This window comes from Eublepharis macularius, chromosome 2 (genome assembly GCF_028583425.1).
Source record: "Eublepharis macularius isolate TG4126 chromosome 2, MPM_Emac_v1.0, whole genome shotgun sequence".
In the NCBI taxonomy this organism is placed as follows: Eukaryota; Metazoa; Chordata; class Lepidosauria; order Squamata; family Eublepharidae; genus Eublepharis; species Eublepharis macularius.
The window spans coordinates 4,020,387-4,039,873 of NC_072791.1; the positions used below are offsets into that span (position 1 = coordinate 4,020,387).

Below are 19,487 nucleotides of genomic sequence, written 5' to 3' on the forward strand. Positions count from 1 at the left end.
GGTTCTGCTCTGTGACTGATAATTGGAAAACACTTTCAGATTTGGGGAAATGACAAGGTGAATAGATGACACTTGGCTGTCTGTATAAAGAGTATTAGGCAGATGTCAATGGGATCCAGCCCATAATTAGTGGACTCCCCCCCCCACTCCCTTTCCTGTGCACTCATTAGGGCATATGGTTCTAGAATTGTATCCCAGAATAGCTGGGACTGGGAGAATAAGGATCCATCTTCGGTTTCAGGATGCAGTTGGATAAGCATACCAAGGTTATCAAGTTAGATCAAGATGGGTAGCCATGTTAGTCTGTCTCTAGCAGTAGAAAACAGCAAGAGTCCAGTAGCACCTATAAGACTAACAACATTTGTGGCAGGGTATGAGCTTTCATGAGTCACAGCTCACTTCATCAGATACAGCTAAAATGTGAGTTCAGCTGTCATATCTTAGAGAGTGGAGTGATTAGAGAAGCCGAATGACGATAGCCAGTGAATGACAATGGCAGGTGTGATTGGATAGGGTGGGGTATGCAGAGGGGGGGTGGGGGTGGAGAAATCATAGAATCATAGAGTTGGAAGGGGCCATACAGACCATCTAGTCCAACCCCCTGCCCAATCAGCATTAGACATGTGACAGGAAGCCTTGGTCTCGATTCAATCCAGGTGGATGCATTGTCTTGAGCTTGGTTATCAGTTACGATTCAGCAGTCTCTCTTTCTAATCTCCCTTTGAAATTCCTCTGCAGGAGAACTGCTACTTTTAGGTCAGCAACTGAATGTCCTGGAAGGTTAAAATGTTCCCCCGCTGGTTTTTGAATGTTGTGGTTTCTGATGTCAGATTTATGTCCATTAATCCTTTATCGAAGGGACTGGTCAGCTTGTCCAGTGCGGAGGGTGGAAGGGCATTGCTGACAGATGATGGCATAAATCACATTAGATGAGCAGGAGTATGAACCCGAGATGTTACGGCTGATGTTGTTAGGTCCACTGGATATCGTGAGTTCCTCAGCTGTCTGCCTTCCTTACTTGTTTGCTTGTTTGGGATATTTCGACTTCTTCTTAACTGACAAATGCAGTCTCAAGGCAGCTTACCATATGCAAGGCACAGTCAGCTGAAGACAGCTTTATGCACCAAACACACCATTTAAATATCAATATAAAATCAACAATGCAGTAACCAAAGTGCCCCTGAGAATGAAAACAACTTGAAGCTCTTTGAAATAAAATGGTCTTACAAGCCCTATGAAAACTGGTGAGAGGAAAGGGCCGTTGGTTGGCCGTTTCTGGAATGAACAGTTGCACATGAGTCAATGCGTCTTTCAATATTTGCAGGACATAAAGGGATCATCGATGTGTTTGCAAAGCTATAACTTCTGCACCTTTTTTGTCCTAATCAACAGGCTGGCCATGCACGCTGGTGGGAGCAGGAAATTGCTGTGAACGGGAAGATCCAGAAAGGAGAATTGATGACCTACAACTTGACAGAGCTGATCAAACCGGAGGCTTACGAAGTTCGGCTGACACCAGTCACCATATTCGGAGATGGAGACTCGACCATTCGTGTGATCAAATACAGTGGTAAGAAACATTTTTGGAGGCCTTCCTCTTTTGAGAAAATCTGTCGGCATGGAAGGCATGTAGCAGCCGTTGTACTTCCAAGCTTGGAAGGGAATACTAAGTTCTATTGCCAAGTTCTGCAAGAGAAAACAGGGTGTGTGTGTGGAAGAGAGTCTTTCTCCAGTGCTCATGGCTCCAGTCCAAACCATTGGAAAATGAGGTCAGCTTCCAGAGCAAATGGTGGGCTAAAGTGGGCATCGTGTCAGCAATAAAAACGGGCACGAACTGGGGAAAAACCTAACTGTGCAGTTCATGGTTCGTCGCGTTTCACAAACCACGAACTTTCACCAAGTTGCCCCGGTTCGTGAACCAGCTCATTTCATTCATGAAAACGTCACTTTTGGGGCAGCAGAAGGTCTGCAGAAAGCCCATCTCCCCCTGGTTGCCTAGGAAACTGATTCAGTGGTGCTAGGCTGCCTGCAGTGAGAAACCGAAAAACGAACCTGCCTGAAGTTCATGGCGGTTTGTCAGAAATGGGCTCTGACGAACCGCCAGTTCACAAACTGTGAACTGCCCCAGTTTGTGATGAACTTTGGTTCATATTTTGGTTCGAGCCCATCTCTAGTCAGCAAACATATAAAACCTTCACATGCCAAGGATAGATGAACATTTAGGTCTTAACTGACAAATGCGGTCAAGGCAGCATACCATATGCATGGCACAGTCAGCTAAGAACAACTTTATGCACCAGACACATCGTTTAAATATCAATATAAAATCAACAATGCAGTAACCAAACTGCTCCCGAGAAAGAAAACGACTGGAAGCTCTTTGAAATAAAATGATTTTGCGAGCCCTCTGAAAACTGGTAGAAGGAAAGGGTCCTCGCTCTTATTGGTTGACAGTTCCCAGAACAAACAGTTGCACATGGAACGAACAGTTGCTCTAAAAAAGAGAGAGCATGTGTGGTGTACTGAGCAGGCTGGGGTCTCAGAGAACCCCATTCCAATGCCTGCGTGGCCAAAATATACAGAGCTGTGTAATTGTATAATTGAGAGGCATAACCTCAAACTAACATTGTTAGATGTGTACCCAAGAGGACTGCTTTTGGAGAAAAGAGAAGCTGTTCCTTTCAGAAAATTTCAAGCTGTTTCAAGAATAATGGTGTATGGAAAAGGACCCAACTCAAAACTGCATCTTCCCACATAATTTGAAGAGTGGTTGTATAATAATTGGGCTGCAAACCTGTACATGTTTCTGCATGTTGAAAAGGCATGTACTTTGATTAAATATAGATAGCATACTCCTTAACAGCATAAATAGTTACATCAAGTCATTTCCCCCCAGAAACCTTCCTTAATCCAAAATAGTAAAGAGTCCAGTAGCACCTTTAAGACTAACCAACTTTGTTGTAGCATAAGCTTTCGAGAGCCACCGCTCTCTTCATCAGATGTATCTGATGATACATCTGACGAAGAGAGCGGTGGCTCTCGAAAGCTTATGCTACAGTAAAGTTGGTTTGTCTTAAAGGTGCTACTGGACTCTACTATTTTGCTACTACAGACTAACACAGTTAACTCCTCTGGATCTATTTCCTTAATTCAGAGGGTAATGAATTGAGTTCTACTACCCTGGGTGTGATTAGTAAACTGATAGAGTCTGATACCATCCATTGCATTTGGGTACATATGTGCTTTTGTATGTATTCCTTCAATGTTACTCTTTTTGCTCCTATTCCTCAAAAATTGCCATGGAATCATTTTTGCCCAAGAGCAGCATTCCTTCTTGGCATTCACCAAAAATATGGCAGTGTTTCATTTCTAGGGTTCTGAAATGGCATTATATTAGAAAATCTACACAGGGTTTCTTAAGCAAGATATGATGAACTAAGAGTAAAAGTATGCTGTGCCAAGAATATCATAGGCCGTTTCCAGACGGCTTACCTGCCTCCGGAACGTTGCGCCATCTTGCGGGGAAAACGCGAAATATCGCGTTTTCTCGCGCGAGTTTTGCGCGACGTCGCGCAAAACTCACGTGAGAAAACGCGATATTTCGCGTTTTCCCCGCAAGATGGCGCAACGTTCCGGAGGCAGGTAAGCCATCTGGAAACGGCCATAGAGATCTAAAGAGAGCTGAGATGGGGGATACATTATACACTGCTCTAAAATGTATACTATTATTATGATATTAGTGATTTTATTGTACGTTTTTATTATATATATGTGATGATATTCGTGTTCGTGTTTTTATTGTATGTTTTTATTGTATGCATTTATTATGTTATCATCAGCTCTGAGCCTGATTGCGGGGAGAGCGGATTATAAATCAAATAAATAAATAAATGGAGCTCACCAGGTGACCTTAGGCCAATAACTCATTTCCACTCTATCCCCTCACAGGGTTCTTGTAAATACAGAATTTGGAGGAAGAGAGTACTTTATTAGACATGGGCATGAACCAAAAAAACACGAACCACCTGATTCATGGTTCGTTGCTATTCTACGAACCTGGAACTTCCACGAACTTTTACCAGTTCACGAATCAGTTCATAGTTCGTAGTTTGTGAAATTCAAACACCCAGCTCTGGCTTCTGAAGCCGGTGTGGGGTGTCTGAAACTGACAGTCCCCTTCTCCTGTCGCCCTGAAGTGGCAGAAGAAGTCTGTCAGTTTCAAAACACCCCACACCGGCTTCATCCGATTGGGTGAAGCTGGCACGGGACATGTGAAACTGACAACCGTGTTCTCTTGTCCCCCAAGTGGCAGGAGAATGGGGCTGTCAACATCACTCGCCCTGCACCAGCTTCAGCCCATCGGCTGAACCCAGTGTGGGGTGAGTGAAACTGACAGCCCTGTTCTCCTGCCACCCGAGCGGGAGAGAATGAGAGCTGTCAGTTTGACAGACCCCGTTCTGGGTTCAGCCCATCGGCTGAACCCAGCGCAGGGTCTGTCAAACTGACAGCCCTGTTCTCCTACCGCTTGGGCAGCGGGAGAAAGGAGCTGTCAGCTTCACTCACCCCGCACCAGCTTCAGCCCATCGGCTGAACCCAGCGCGGGGTCTGTAAAACTGACAGCCCCATTCTCCTGCCACCCAAGCAGTAGGACAGGGCTGTCAGTTTCACACATGATCAGTGGCACCAGCCTGTCTGGCTTTACAAACCGCTGACGAGTCGAACAAACCAGGTCAAAAAAGTCGTGGAGTTTGTGCAAAATGTGGTCCCACAAACCACATTTTCACGAACCACGAATTGGCCCAGTTCATGCATTTTTTTGCATCGTATTGTGATTCGTGCCCACCTCTATACTTTATGCCTGAGTTTCTGTGGGGTGGCATAAAAATAATCCCCTCCTATCCATGCAAGTTCTCTGCACGTCCCCTCACCTAGCTAGGATTAGAGCCTAGTTGCAAAGTGGATGACTGCCACAGCAGAGGGTGGAGCTTGCAAAGAAGAAACGATGCATTTGTGAAAAGTGAAGTGCATGTGCACACGTGCGCACGGATTCTTCTCTGCACGTCTCCCTTATACCTCTATTCACATTATTAGGGCAATACAGGATTGGAAGCTCCATATTTCCTGCCTGATTGTAAACTTGGATTTTAAGCATTTTAGACAAAGTTCCTCATCAGACGCTCCTAAAAGCAGGAGTCCTCATATGAACTGGAATCGATGCTAAGGCACTGAAATGAAAGTCAGATGTGCGAAGCACATTTAAATGTAATTAATTTTATAAATAGCACGTAAACCTTCGTCATCTGTAGCCTACAAATGCCAGAAATGAATCCATTAGCAGCTAGCAATGCCAGGCGAGTTAATTGAAAGTTTCCAGTGGCTGGAGAGGTGGCAAGTTGCTGGCAGCAGAAAGAGGGAGAGTTGACAACCCAAACCAAAAGCTTATGTCTGAAGGGGCCCCACAGGAAACTAGTGGGATCCAAGGCCTGGGAACTGGTCCGGAGGCTGCGGGGGGACACCAGAGGGTGGACCGAGCGTGCCCTTTGGCTGCTCAGACTTCAGAAGGGCAGCAAGGCAGGAAGCAGAGTTTGGATGGGCACTTCTAGAGCGCCTGATGCCCAGTTACAGGAAAGCCAGAGGAAGTTTGGCCCTTGAACATGCAGAGCAGATTGTTTCCCTGGAGGGATGTATCCAGTGCCTCAGGAACGGCTCTGCTCAGCCGTCTCTGAGGCTGTTCTAGTGTGCCAGTCCACCCCTGGAGGCCAGTGATGGCACCCGAAGGGAATTAGCCACTTGGTCAGCAGCGCATTCTGCTGAAATGAACAGGATTAGATAGCTAAGTGCCTGCCCCTTGGCTTCCCCAGCTGGGGGGTTGCTGCCAGGGAGTTTGGTGCTGGCTGACTTTGATCATGCAGCATGTCAGGGGTACCAAGGCTATGCCAGCCCTTACGTCCAAAAAAGAAGGACCCAGAAGAGAACTGAGGTCTCTGCTGTCGAAGAGGCCGCATCTTTCTCGGAGGATGAGTCATTGCAGGTCACATGAATCATCAGACGTGTGGTTAGAAGCTTATTAAAAGGTTAATAATATTAATAGAGTGTCCTTTTGGCTGCAAACTCTAAATCGGGAGAGGGACAGGAGAGACCGCTCACACTGACTGGTGGGTTGTACCCGCGGCTTCAAGGCAGCCTTTGTCTTGGAATCCTCTCTAAGCTCACCTGTACCGATACTGCCTCGCTGTTGCCACAAAGCTTCTGCTCCAGGAAGGTTCTTCTATGACCTCCTCACCCTCCCCTAGTTTGGTGGATTCTTCCAGCTCTCTTTGGGAAGGGCTGAAGGGAAAGGGGCTGCCCCCTTTGGACAGAGAGCCAGTTTGGTGTAGTGGTTAAGAGCACGGGACTCTAATCTGGAGAGCCGGGTTTGATTCCCCACTCCTCCACAAAGCCAGCTGGGTGACCTTGGGCGAGTCACAGTTCTCTTGAGCTCTCTTAGCCCCACCCACCTCACAGGGTGATTGTTGTGGGGTAATAATAACACTTTGTAAACCGCTCTGAGTGGGCATTAAGTTGTCCTGAAGGGCGGTATATAAATCGAATGTTATTATGTTATTATTCTTCTACTGGCCACCTTGCTGGTAGGGGCTGGAAAGCCAACGGGGGATGTGGGAGAAGCCAATGGGGCACGTGAAGTGTTGGGCCGTCCTGTATGTGTGTGTTTCCATCACCCCTTCTACTTTGCTACTTTTTCTTTCTTTCCTCTCTGTGATTTGCTTGGGAGAGAAGGCGGCATGGTATAGCCCAGGGGCGGCCAAACTTGCTTAATGTGAGAGCCACATAGAATAAATGCCAGATGTTTGAGAGCCGCAAGACAAGATGCATTGAAGTGACTTCAGAGGAAGAGGCAAGTTTGGGGGAGTGTCTTGAAAGTGGCATCACAGGAAGGGGTGGGGTTTTGGTGCAGTATGCTGGAAGTGACATAATTGGAAGGGGTGGAGCTTGGGAAGAGACATCACCTGACCTTTGACAAAAGTGATGTCACATCCTTGCTAGGCTTCACCCCCAAAGTCCCCAGGTATTTTCTGAGTCGGACCTGGTAACCCCAACATTTTTATTGAAAATATGAAAGACATGGAAAGAAAGAAGGAAAGGGAGGGAGGGAAATAAACTAAACTAAAATAAACTGTACAGCCATGGCGATACTCAGAGACCTCCAGGAGCCGCACAATAAGTCTAGAAGAGCCACATGTGGCTCCCGAGCCACAGTTTGACCACCCCTGGTATAGCCTGATCTCATCAGATCTCGAAAGCTGAGCAGGGTCAGTACTTGGATGAGAGACCACCAGGGAAGATTCTGCAGAGGAAGGCAAGGGCAAACCACCTCTGTTTGTCACTTGCCTTGGAAGCCCCAGCAGGGGTCGCCATAAGTTGGTTGTGACTTGACGGCACTTTATACACACACACACATGATTTGTTTAGAGAGGATCCTGGATTCAGGGGGAGTTTCTCCTCTCCGAAGCCAAGGCAAGGGTCGTGGCTTAGTGGCAGAGAGAGCACACAGTTCATATGTAAGCAGCCTCCAGTTTAATCTCTGCATGGTCTTTCAATCACCGGGATATCAGATCACCCGGGCATGCCTTTGTTCTGCATTTGTCTGCTTGCTGACTTTCAGCAGCTGTATCTGGCAGGGTCCCCAAAATGGAAGCTTGGAGACTATGGAACTCCCGCCCCCATGGTGCACATCTGGCTCCCCCATCCTTTCTTTTTGTAGGCATTTTCGTGCCAATTAACTGAAGGTAGGATGTTTGAGTTGTTGCAAGGCTGCATTTCGCTGGTTATGGTCATCTTGCTGACATTTTGGAACTTGTAACTTAGTTCCTATCATGGGTGTGGCTGCTGGTTCTTGGGACAAAGCTGGGGGTTTTTGGTCTGAGCTTTGTCTTGGGTCTTACCAGTAATTGCTGGATTAGTGGTGGCATTTTGACTTTTTACATTTTCGGTTTTGTAATTTTTGATTTGATGCTGGTCGGAAACAGCGCTGTGAGCTTTTTGTGCTGAAAAGCGGGATAGAAACACATTAGGACGTAAAAAGAATCCGTGCCTGAAATCTTCTGGAATAGATGGAATTCATTTTTCCTAGCCCTGGATGCTGCTAAGCTAGTTCTGTGTGGGGTCCAGAAACAACCAGAGCCACGGAACATTGATGGAGGATCCCAAGGAATAACAGGGAGCATTCACAGAGCCCTCCAGCTCTTCTGTCCTTGCTGTGATGTCTCCGCTGGGTGACTTTCCTCTCCTCTCCTTGGAGTTATGGGAATGAAAACCAATGGATAGATAGTGGAGGCTCGGGTTAAAATGTCCAGTGTGACATGCCCGATAAATAAAATGTCCACTGTGCCTTGGAGCTCAACCTACTTTCCAATGTTGTTGAGAGAATAAAATGGGGAACAGAGAACCGAGATTGGTGCCCTGAAGTTTTTGAAGGAAGGGTTGGCTAAAACTGGACTAGATAGCGCGTGCCCTTTCCTTGGGGTGCACAAAGACTGAAAGCTGTCAGCTGGAACAATGGTGTTGATGGTGCATTCTCTGCTAGTAGGTTTCTCCCTCTTTTTCACAGCTCATGTGGCTTAGTCCATTCCACCTATGCACAATGCAAGAATCTCCGCAAGCTGCATGGCTTCTCTGGTGGCGCCATCCCTGTTTTTTCCTGTAGCTGCTAGTCTGTGTCGTGTAAATAGCTAAGCACGGTTGGATATGGTTTCCTGCTCCTGTCAGTCACTTGCTGGGCGCTGACGCCTCTCTGTCCGCCCATCCATTTGGCTCCAGCCACCCCACGGCGAACAATACGCATCTCCCGTCGTTCAAGGTTTCCCATTACGATCATATCTCTTAAAGCCCCAAACTTTGCTGCCAAAGGAAGTGTCACAGCCCCCAGCAATTTGGACTCCAGGTGCTCAATGGAAATGTCAAAAAAGGTGAGAAGGGAATTGTGTTAGCAAATGTAGAGGAGCTGACCATGAAGCTGTGTTTTCCTACAGGGGGGAAATGGCTCTTTTTAGATAAAGGCATCAAGCGAACACAACAGCACAATCCTAGAGTTCTTACAATATACCTCTGGGGAGTGTGAGAGGTTACAAACCAAATTCTTCTGTATATTTCTCGACACCCTAAAGACTTTCCAAACGGGATTCTGAGTTCAGATCTGCAGAACCACGAGAAGTTTCTTGGGAGACTACGGACCAGGGACACACCTGATCCTTCCTCCCATGAAGAACAGGGGTTATTGCCACGAGTACCTTGCAGACAGAGTGGAATTCAGAAGCAATAAAGTAAATGCATTGTGTGCCAGTTTAAGTCAAATAGCACCTCCCAATGGCTCCGAGTATAGAATGGTATTTCTAAAAATGTAAACATTGAAAAAAAAGATCTAGTTGGACCACACGGTCAAGCTGAAGATGCATCAAGATGGGCGGCTGTGTTAGTCTGTCTGTAGCAGCAGAAAAGAGCAAGAGTCCAGTAGCACCTATAAGACTACCAAAATTAGTGGTAAGCTTTTGTGAGCCACAGCTCACTTCTTCAGATGCAGCTAGAATGTGAGTCCATCTGTCCTTAGATCTTGGCGAGTGGTGTGATTACAGAAGCCGAATGACAATAGATGGTGAATGACAAAAGCAGGCATGTTTGGATAGGGTGGGATATGCAGAAGGGTGGTGGGTGTGGAGAAATCAGCATTGGTCATGAGACAGGAAGCCTCAGTCTCGATTCAGTCCAGGTGGATGCATTGTCTTGAGTTTCGGTATCAGTTGCAATTCAGCAGTCTCTCTTTCTAATCTCCCTTTGAAATTCCTCGGCAGGAGAACTGCTACTTTTAGGTCAGCAACTGAATGTCCTGGAAGGTTAAAATGTTCCCCCACTGGTTTTTGAATGTTGTAGTTTCTGATGTCAGACTTATGTCCATTAATTCTTTATCGAAGGGACTGGTCAGCTTGTCCAGTGCGGAGGGTAGAAGGGCATTGCTGACAGATGATGGCATAAATCACATTAGATGAGCAGGAGTATGAACCCGAGATGTTACGGCTGATGTTGTTGGGTCCACTGGTTCTCGTGTGTTCCTCACCTGTCTGCCTTCCTTACTTGTTTGCTTGTTTGGGATATTTCAACTTTTAACTGACAAACGTGGGCTCAAGGTAGCTACTTTTAGGTCAGCAACTAAATGTCCTGGAAGGTTATAAAGATGCAGTTTGGGTGCATCTCATAGAAGTGAGCCTTCTAACTTTGAATTCACATGCTAGGAGGTACCACCAGGAAAGGCCTTGAGCTCTGTGCCCTGTTTGGCCCCCAGGGCAATGGTTGGTTACTGGGTGGAGCAGGATACTGGTGAAGATAGACCACCGGTCTGTTCCAGCAGGGCTCTGCTTGTAAGCCAGTGTGCCTTCGTAGGTTCAGCGTAGGCACCCAGGTTCGAAAGATGCCAGTCAGCCGTGACGCTTGCAGGCTGGCTCTGGTCCAGTGAGTCTCTCCTTAACCCTCCTTTCAGGGTTCCTGTGTAGATAAAATGAAGTCAAGGGACACGCAGACTGGAATAAAAATGCGATCATGTTCAAAAGAATTTGTCACCCAACTGTGAAGGAACCAGGCAACCACTTTGTACTGACTTTCACATCTTTTCTCTCTTTTTCTCGTAGCCCCAATGAACCCTCACCTACGTAAGTATTTGAAATCGCCTTACTTTACTATTATTAGTGGTGGTGCTGTTGTTTGTTGTGATGGTGACCGAGCCTGGTGCTTCCTGTTTTATGCAAAGGGGGCCTGTAATGGAAATTTTAATGCAGCGAGTGGAGAGAGAAGGGAAAAGCAAGGGCAGGCAGGCAAGCCACAGCAATCGCTCCCCTGGACCCAGCTGCCGATTGTGAGCCAAGCTACAAGTGATGCCTTACACAGGTTGGACACTTGTCAGCTTCCCTCAAGTTTTGATGGGAAATGTAGGCGGCTCTCCATTACAGCTGCAAGACCAGGACGCCTACATATCCCATCAAAACTTGAGGGAAGTTGACAAGTGTCCAACCTGTGTCAGGCGTCACTTGTAGCATGGCTCTGTGACTTTCAAATAGATCCAGCGGCCACGACTTGGGTATAGGCTTCCTCGTGGATTTTCTTTTTTAATAGAAATTTTATTTTAAAAGAAACAAATATAGCAATATAAAGCGCATTATATAAACTTATACAAACACTAAATTTGAGATTAAATTGAGATTTAAACAAACCTGTATAAACACTACATTTGAAATTAGTTTGAAACGTATACAAGCGCTGCATTTAGAATCAAATTAACCTAATAGAAAAATACATTCAGAATTTGTCATAATAACTGAGCTTAATTGCATAAAGGCTCTCCTTCCCTCTCCTTGGTTACTTATACAGACTATAATATCAGCGTTTTGGGTTAGTCATTTCCCTGTGTTTTATCTTCTTAGCTTTATACTAAGTTGCCTTATCTATCCTATCTATCCACTCCGATACATCAGGGCAGGGGTCATTTTGTAGAAAAAGAGCTGGAGGAACTCATTAGCATAACTCATTAGCATATGCCACGCCCCTTGACAGCACCAGTAGTGTGTCATTAGCATAACTGATTTGCATATGCCACACCCCCTGACATCACCTATCCTGGCCATTTAGAGCCGAAATTGGGCCCCAGATGGCAAAAGGGGGCTGAAAATGGCCAAAAAGGGGCCCCAAATGGTCAGGATTGGGCTGCTGCTGAGCAGGAAAGTGATCCACCACCTGTCAGAGGCCTGATCTGGGCCGTTTCGATCCCAATCCAGGCCGAAACGGGCCCCAAATATCCGAGAGTCATGTAGGCAGGGCCACCTGACATGTGACCTGTTTGGGGAACTGCCGGAACTGCATTCCTGCGTGTTCCCCCTCAAAATGAGCCCTGCATCAGGGCACATATCTGTTTTCCATTTCGCTGCATATAGCACTCTTGCTGCTTGCACCATGTAACGAAAAAGGTCTCCCTCTTCTTTTCTAACTTTAATTGGTAGGATGTTTGGGGGTGGGGTTCAGTACAGGAGGTGGCAAATCAGCCTCAGTCTGCTTCTGGCTACCAACAAACCTCCGGAGCAGCCTGCTGAGAATTTGCTCACTTACAGTGCTATCCTAAGCAAGGTTACTCCAGTCTAAACCCATTGATTTCAATGGACTTAGACTGGCGTAACTCTGCTTAGGATTGCACTTACACTTAAGGGTCCAGTCTGCCCCTGAGCAATAACTCACCAAGACAGACATGGTACTGTTATTTTACGCTGCCGCTGGTTTGTTTTTATGGTTTATCTTTTCATGCTGGTCTGGGGTTCACATGCTGGATTTTAATGTTTTGGTTTATTGTTGTTGCTATTATCTAATTTTGTAAGCCACCTTGGGCAGGTTCCTGGGGAGACAGCATGAACGTTTTCTAAATAAATAAATACCCAGAAGAAGAATTCTACCCTGGCAGATAGTTGGCAGCGTCATCCACAATCATTGCCAGCAGGCAGGAAAACCAAGCAATTAATGAGCCCCCAGAGGCCTGGAGAGGTGCGAGTTGTCCAGGGCTGATGAGCTGGTTTCCACATGGGCCACAGTTGTGGCAACCTGTGATCAGCATTGCAGGTTTACCGGAAGTATCACAAGGAGACTGAGACTCCTGAAAATGTTTATTCCATGTTTTTTTTCAAGCCACTGCTTGGCAGTCATTAGCTTTATGGATGCAGGTGGTCCATTGAGACGTCATTCCCTCAGCTCTTTCCTTGTAGGCTCAGGGATAAAGAAACCACATTTTTGCTCAGAAAACCTCCTCGGGATGTTGGCTTCTCAGCCAGCTTTTCTTGTATCCACACTACCCACCTGCAGGATGCTTGTTGGTTGAGCGCCTCAATGCCAAGCGTTCTCTCAACCCCTGCTGGTCAGCTTTTGACTCACGTACAGCTGAGAATGCACTTTGCGGCTTTGGCCAACAATCTTTGCCCGGAGGTTGGGGGAGACAGGAACCACAGACTTGTACTTCCTGGTCACTACGGGGCACTAATCTGCCTATAAGAGCCAGTTTGGTGTAGTGGTTAAGAGCAGCAGGACTCTAATCTGGAGAATCGGATTTGTTTCCCCGCTCCTCTGCTTGAAGCCAGCTGGGTGACCTTGGGTCGGTCACAGCTCTCTCAGAGCTCTCTCAGCCCCACCCACCTCACGGGGTGATTGTTGTGGGGATAATAACACACTTTGTAAACCTCTCTGAGTGGGCATTAAGTTGTCCTGAAGGGCGGTATATAAATTGAATGCTGTTGTTGTTATTGATATTGATATTATTAATAATATTAATATTATTTGATATTATTGATCTTGAAGTGACTTTAAATGGTCACATGCAGATTAAAATGTCTGTGGCTGAATTAAAGCTACGCCTTAACTAGTAAATCGCAGTGCTGCGTGGTGGTTGAATGCTCCCTTAAAATACTCAATTCTTGCAGGGTGTAGTCTTCAAACTCTAAGGGAGAAGGTGAAGTTTATTTATTTGTTCCTGGTTCGAACCGACAACCCAGTGTTTCCCAGCTAATAAACTGTCAACCTATTAATTAAAACTTTTATTTAAAAGTAATCTAATAACCCTGGATGTGATGAAAGAAAACGTTATTAAATAGATACACAGAACACCGCATACCCCATAGAAATCAAACCCCGTGGAAAACAATCCTATATAAGCATATGTGTGATTCCTATTCTACCTAAATTGATTTGAAGAAGAAAGGCAAATTTCCAAGCTCCTTACCCAGAGCTGTGTCAAAAAAAAAAAAAGGAAAATCAGATTTCACTGAATTCCAAATCTACAAGATTCAGGGGACATAGGTTGTGGCCACTTTATTGAGACCCAAGCTATAAGAGACGAACTGCACGAGGACGCGCACATGAAGGGAGTCGCAATGTTAGCCGGGAAGCTGAGTTTTAATAGAGATCGGAAGGCTTTGTCAGTTTTCTCTCTCTATAGAGCCAGCAAAGATGCTCCTCAGAGGGTTTGTTAATTTCCTCTTTGCCTCCAGAAGGCTCTGTCAGTTTCACCTCCCCTTCTAGGAGGCGGAGAGGAAATGAATAAACTCTTTGAGGAGTGATCTCCCCAAGCTCTCAGGCTCTCAGCCCCACCCACCTCACGGAGTGTTTTGTTGTGGGGATAATAATGGCTTACTTTGGAAACCGCTCTGAGTGGGCATTAAGTTGTCCTGTATATAAATCAAATGTTGTTGTTACATTAAACCACTGTCCTGATTGGCTTTATGTCTGCCCCGCCCCTTATATCTAAAAGTGAAAATACACAAACAGATGTATGAGAACCAGTGTACCATACAGGTGTGTTTAGGGACCAATGATGTTAGGTAAAACCATTCCACAGGGAAATAAAGTTTTTCTTTTCTTTTTGTTATGTTATAGCCATCAGAACTGCAATTCGGGATAGATTTGCATTTTTGGAAGCACTGATGTAAGCAAGCGTAGGGAACTGGGGGAGGGAGAATGCAAGAATTGATGCTAATTTACGCTAATTGATGCTAAGAATTGATGCAAGAATTGGTGCTACTATTTTGCTGATGCAAAGTCCTCCTCTGGAATTTTGAAAGGGAGAGGCAAAACCAGGGAAAACCTTCTAGCCAGCTTAGCCCCCCCCCATTTAACGGCGATGTCAGGTACATGCCAGACTTGACTTCTCTATCCCAGCCAGTCCAGGAAAAAGCATTGTCAGTTTTGTGTACCTTCAGGGGAGACACTGGTTTGGCTGAATTCCCATCGGGTGAAAGAAGGGGAAAAAATTGCAAACTCTTGTTGCGCTGAAACAACTATTCATGTGAACGTGCTATCGATCTGTTGGCAGGAGAATTCCACTGTAGCTTTGAAGATAGCAACATTTGTCTATTTACACAAGACGTACAGGACAACTTCGACTGGACGAGACAAAACATTATCCTCAGAGACACAAAGTACACCCCAAACACAGGCCCCACTGCTGATCGGTCTGGCTCAAAGGAAGGTAAAGTGTGTCTAAACTGTTGGAAAAGGGTCTTGAGGGAGGGGGAATGCCTGCCTCGGGACATAGTGTTGAGTCTGGTTGGAAGCCGGCTTTGTGTGTTAGATGCCAAACCGACTCAAATGGAGCTGGTTTCAAGCTACTTTAAGCAAGAGGCAGTGAACCTGCTATGCTCCATAGAATAAACAAAGCCCAACAATGGCTGGATGGTATACACTAGGGGTCCCCAAGCTGGCACCTGTGGGCACCAAGGCACCCAACAACACCTTTCCTCATGCAGGTGAGAAAGCAGGTGAGGCCAGTTGGGGATTTTTCCCAGCAGGGCTTCTGAGTGGCCAGCGGACATACAGTTGGCTGTGCAGATTAAAAACTATCTTGTAAAGCAGAGTATCTTTTAAAGAAATATTATCAAAGTTATGCTTGATCTCCATCTCAGACATTTTGTGGTTGGCTAAACATCTTATGGCAGCCATTTTGTGGTTGACTCCGCCTCTTGTGGTGGCCATTTTGTGGTTGACTCCTCTTGTGGTGGCTATTTTGGGGTTGACTCTGCCTCCTGTGACAGCCATTATGTAGTTCTTCCCACCACCCTGTGTCAAAATTCCAAAGGAGACCCAAAGCTCAAAAAGTTTGTGACCTCTGGTGTACACTAGGGGTGTGCAAGCCAAAAATTTTCAGCTAAAGCCGAAAGCAGAAAGCCGAAAGAGGATTCTCTCAGCCTGCTCCCACTTGGGGGGGGGGGCATTTCATGGTCTTCCCAATTAGGTGCTCTGCTCTCATCTCTACCACTGACAGCTGGGGGAGGCTTGTCTTGCCAGGGGTGGCATTTTGCATGCAAAATGCCCCCCAGCCCTTAGGGGCCCTTCTCCCACCCCTCCTCGCACCCCCACCAAGGCTCAGCCTGCTCCCACTTGGGGGGGCCATTTCATGGCCTCCCCAAGTAGGTGCTCTAATCTCTACCACTGACAGCTGGGGGAGGCTTGTCTTGCCAGGGGTGGCATTTTGCATGCAAAATGCCCCCCCAGCCCTCTGGGACCCTTCTCCCACCCTTCCTCCCACCCCCCACCAAGGCTCAGACTGCTCCCACTTGGGGGGGCCATTTCATGGCCTCCCCAAGTAGGTCCTCTCAGCCCCTAAAGTCCACCCCTTACAGCCCCACACAAACCCAATTCCCCCCCAGCTGCCACACACAGACCCAAATCCCCACATTAGCCCCTCACAGACCCAAATCCACCCCCACCTGCCCCACACCCATAACCCCAGGAACAGGCTGGCAAAGGCCAGCCCTCTCCCTTTGTTCCCTATGCTGGGAACTTCTAAACTCTCTTTCCCTGGGCAATTCTGCACTGCCCAGGGGTGCCACAATGGTGGGCACACTTCTGAGTGCCAGCTGGTCCCTGTGAAAGAGCACCTGAACCACAGACACCCTCCCTCAAATTCCCCCACCACCTACAGAGATGGCTGGCCAGCCAGCCCCATTGTTCCCTATGATGGGAACCAACTGCACAACAAAGAATAAAACAAGAACAACACAAAATAAAGTTTTTAAAAAATTATTTTCTCCCTTCCAAAGTACAAGTAGGCAAAGCATTATGACACATTACACCAGCAGTCCCCCACACAGAAAAATAACACAACTCACTTAACATCAGAGAATCACAAAACACAATTCCTGTCAAAAACACTTTATTTCTTGAACAGCTTTAGGTTACACAGCAGGGGGGAACACCAAAGGGCATGGCAGCACTATCTTACACAAAAATAACACAACTCACTTAACATCAGAGAATCACAAAAGCACAATTCCTGTCAAAAACACTTTATTTCTTGAACAGCTTTAGGTTACACAGCAGGGGGGAACACCAAAGGGCATGGCAGCACTCTCTTACACAAAAATAACGCAACTCACTTCACATTAAAGAATCACCCCAAAAAATTGCTGTCAAAAGCACTTTATTCCTGTAACTGCTTTAGGTTACACAGTAGGAAGGCACAACAGAGCAGGAAAGCAGTGTACTACACAAAAATAACACAACTCACTTAACATCAGAGAATCACACAAACACAATTGCTGTCAAAAACGGTGAAGTGGGTTGTATTATTTTTTGTAGTACATTGCTATCATGCCCTGTTGTGCCCTCCTACTGTGTAACCTAAAGCTGTTCAAGAAATAAAGTGTTTTTGCCAGGAATTGTGTTTTTGTGAGTCTCTGATGTTAAGTCTGAGCCTTGGTGGGGGGTGGGAGAAGGGCCCCTGAGGGATGGGGGGCATTTTGCATGCAAAATGCCACCCCTGACAAGACAAGCCTCCCCCAGCTGTCAGTGGTAGAGATGAGAGCAGCTACTTGGGGAGGCCATGAAATGGCCCCCCAAGTGGGATTAGTCTGAGCCTTGGTGAGGGGTGGGAGGAAGGGTGGGAGAAGGGTCCCAGAGGGCTGGGGGGCATTTTGCATGCAAAATGCCACCCCTGGCAACACAAGCCTCCCCCAGCTGTCAGTGGTAGAGAGATTAGAGCACCTACTTGGGGAGGCCATGAAATGGCCCCCCCAAGTGGGAGCAGTCTGAGCCTTGGTGGGGGTGGGAGGAAGGGTGGGAGAAGGGCCCCAGAGGGTTGGGGGGCATTTTGCAAGCAAAATGCCACCCCTGGCAAAGGAAGCCTGCTTCTTCATTTTTCCCCATAGGAAATAATGAAGAAGATGAGCAGCAGCATGCTAACAATATGCTGCTCCTTCGCTTTCTTATGGGAGGATAGGGGGACCTGCTTTGGGGGGCCATAACATGGCCTCCCAAAGTCCAATCGGTCTGAAACTTGGGGGGTTTGTAGAGAGGGGTTAGAGGAAGGTCTCCACCAATTTTGGGCTGATTCGGTGGGAAAATGCCTCCCCCAGACGTCCGGGAAGATGCCGGAGGCATTTTCCCATTGAAAAAGCCTAAAGCTGAAACGTTTCGGCTTTTTTTCTTTCGGCTAGCCGAAACGTTTCGGCTTAGCCCGAAACGTTTCGGCTAACCTGAAAGAAGCCGAAACACTTTTGTTTCGGCTTTCTTTCGGCTTTCAGAAAGCCGAAATGCACATCCCTAGTGTACACCAAAGCAACAACCATTGGATATTGGGCTTGTCATTGCAATTGGATAGTCTCGTGTGGAAAAAAACTGCTGCAACTCCATCATCGCACACTCTCCAATTATGTAATTTGTCACATTTTAATTAGAAGAAGAGGTAAGGTTCATTCTACAGAGGGGCTCCCTGTTGGTAAGCAGCAAACGGAAAAAAGATACGTTCCAGAGTGCACCTGATATATAGGCAGTTAAAGAACTGGCCCAAATGGAAGGGCATTGAGCCCTGAGTCATCCCTGTTTGCTTTTAAGGAGATGGCTCAGCACTCCTGACAGTTTTGCACATTTTTGTTGGTGCCCCCCAAAAGAAACTCTTACTTCAGTTTTGGGAAAGAAGAATGCTTGGCAACATGGCTGTTAAAGATCAGTTCTTGCGGTGCAACAGGACAAGAGTTGCTTCCAAAATTGATTGCTTTCCTTTCCAAGCCTTTTTTCACTTTCAATGGATTGGGTCCATCCAATGTATTGGAGCACATTGAACCCGAGAGCAGAAGCTGCTTCTGAAAATCTGTGTATGCAAACTGAGCTCACGTGTGCAGAGATGCTTATATGAGGAAATGGATTATAACTGGGCTGTGTGGTGTTGTATGAATGAAATATCTGTATATGATCTCCCGCTTTCTCGAATAATGAGACGTTGGTGGGGCAGAGCTACTAGGCATGGAAGAACAGGAAAATTGGGACATATTAATAACATGGTATTTATTTAGAAGGAGAGCCTGCTGGAAGCAAGCCAAAATCACAAAGGGAAAGGGCAGCAAATTCCCAGAAAGTAAATTTTGCAACCTTTGTCGCCACCCCATATCCAGTTTTCTAGCTATCTCTAGTGAGAAACTCTCTGCTTCTCACTGTCTCTGTCACTTTGTGCCACACTGCTCTTTTTTGCATGAAAGTCTGCCGAGCTCTCCTATTCTTTTTTCAAGGCCCTGTTCACTGATCCCCAGCCAAGCCCACAGCCTGGGTTGCCAGTATATGCAACCCATTTTGTTGCTGCGGGCAAAAGTGGTGGGAATGGGAGCGCGTGACAGAACCATGCTGGCATGCTGATGTCACTTCTGGTAAAAACTGGAAGTGACATCATGGGATGTGTTATGATTTTCAAAACTCTATGGTTTTACCATAAAGGTTTTGTAAATCCTAGAGCATCCCTTAACATCATTTCCAGTTTTCACCAGAATTGACATTGTGCCAATCCTTGCTTCTTAAATGCTCCCAGGTGTTGCTGCCAGCTGTGTCCTGGCAACCCTACTCAAAGCAATATACTGAGTTGCATCAGCTGCTCTGCTACTGGCAGCACCTTCCTCCCGATGAAAGAGTCTTCCTCCAACACGAGAGAC

At 46.6% G+C, this 19,487-nt stretch overlaps 1 protein-coding gene across 1 annotated transcript in view; it reads left to right on the forward strand.

The window, feature by feature from the left end:
- MDGA2 (MAM domain containing glycosylphosphatidylinositol anchor 2) overlaps positions 1-19,487 on the forward strand; it is a 680,911-nt gene that overhangs the window by 628,426 nt on the left and 32,998 nt on the right. Inside the window, exons 11-13 of the mRNA XM_054971659.1 lie at positions 1,393-1,570; positions 10,677-10,697; positions 14,885-15,040. Coding sequence (XP_054827634.1) covers positions 1,393-1,570; positions 10,677-10,697; positions 14,885-15,040 — 355 coding nt within the window. The remainder of the gene's footprint in view (positions 1-1,392; positions 1,571-10,676; positions 10,698-14,884; positions 15,041-19,487) is intronic.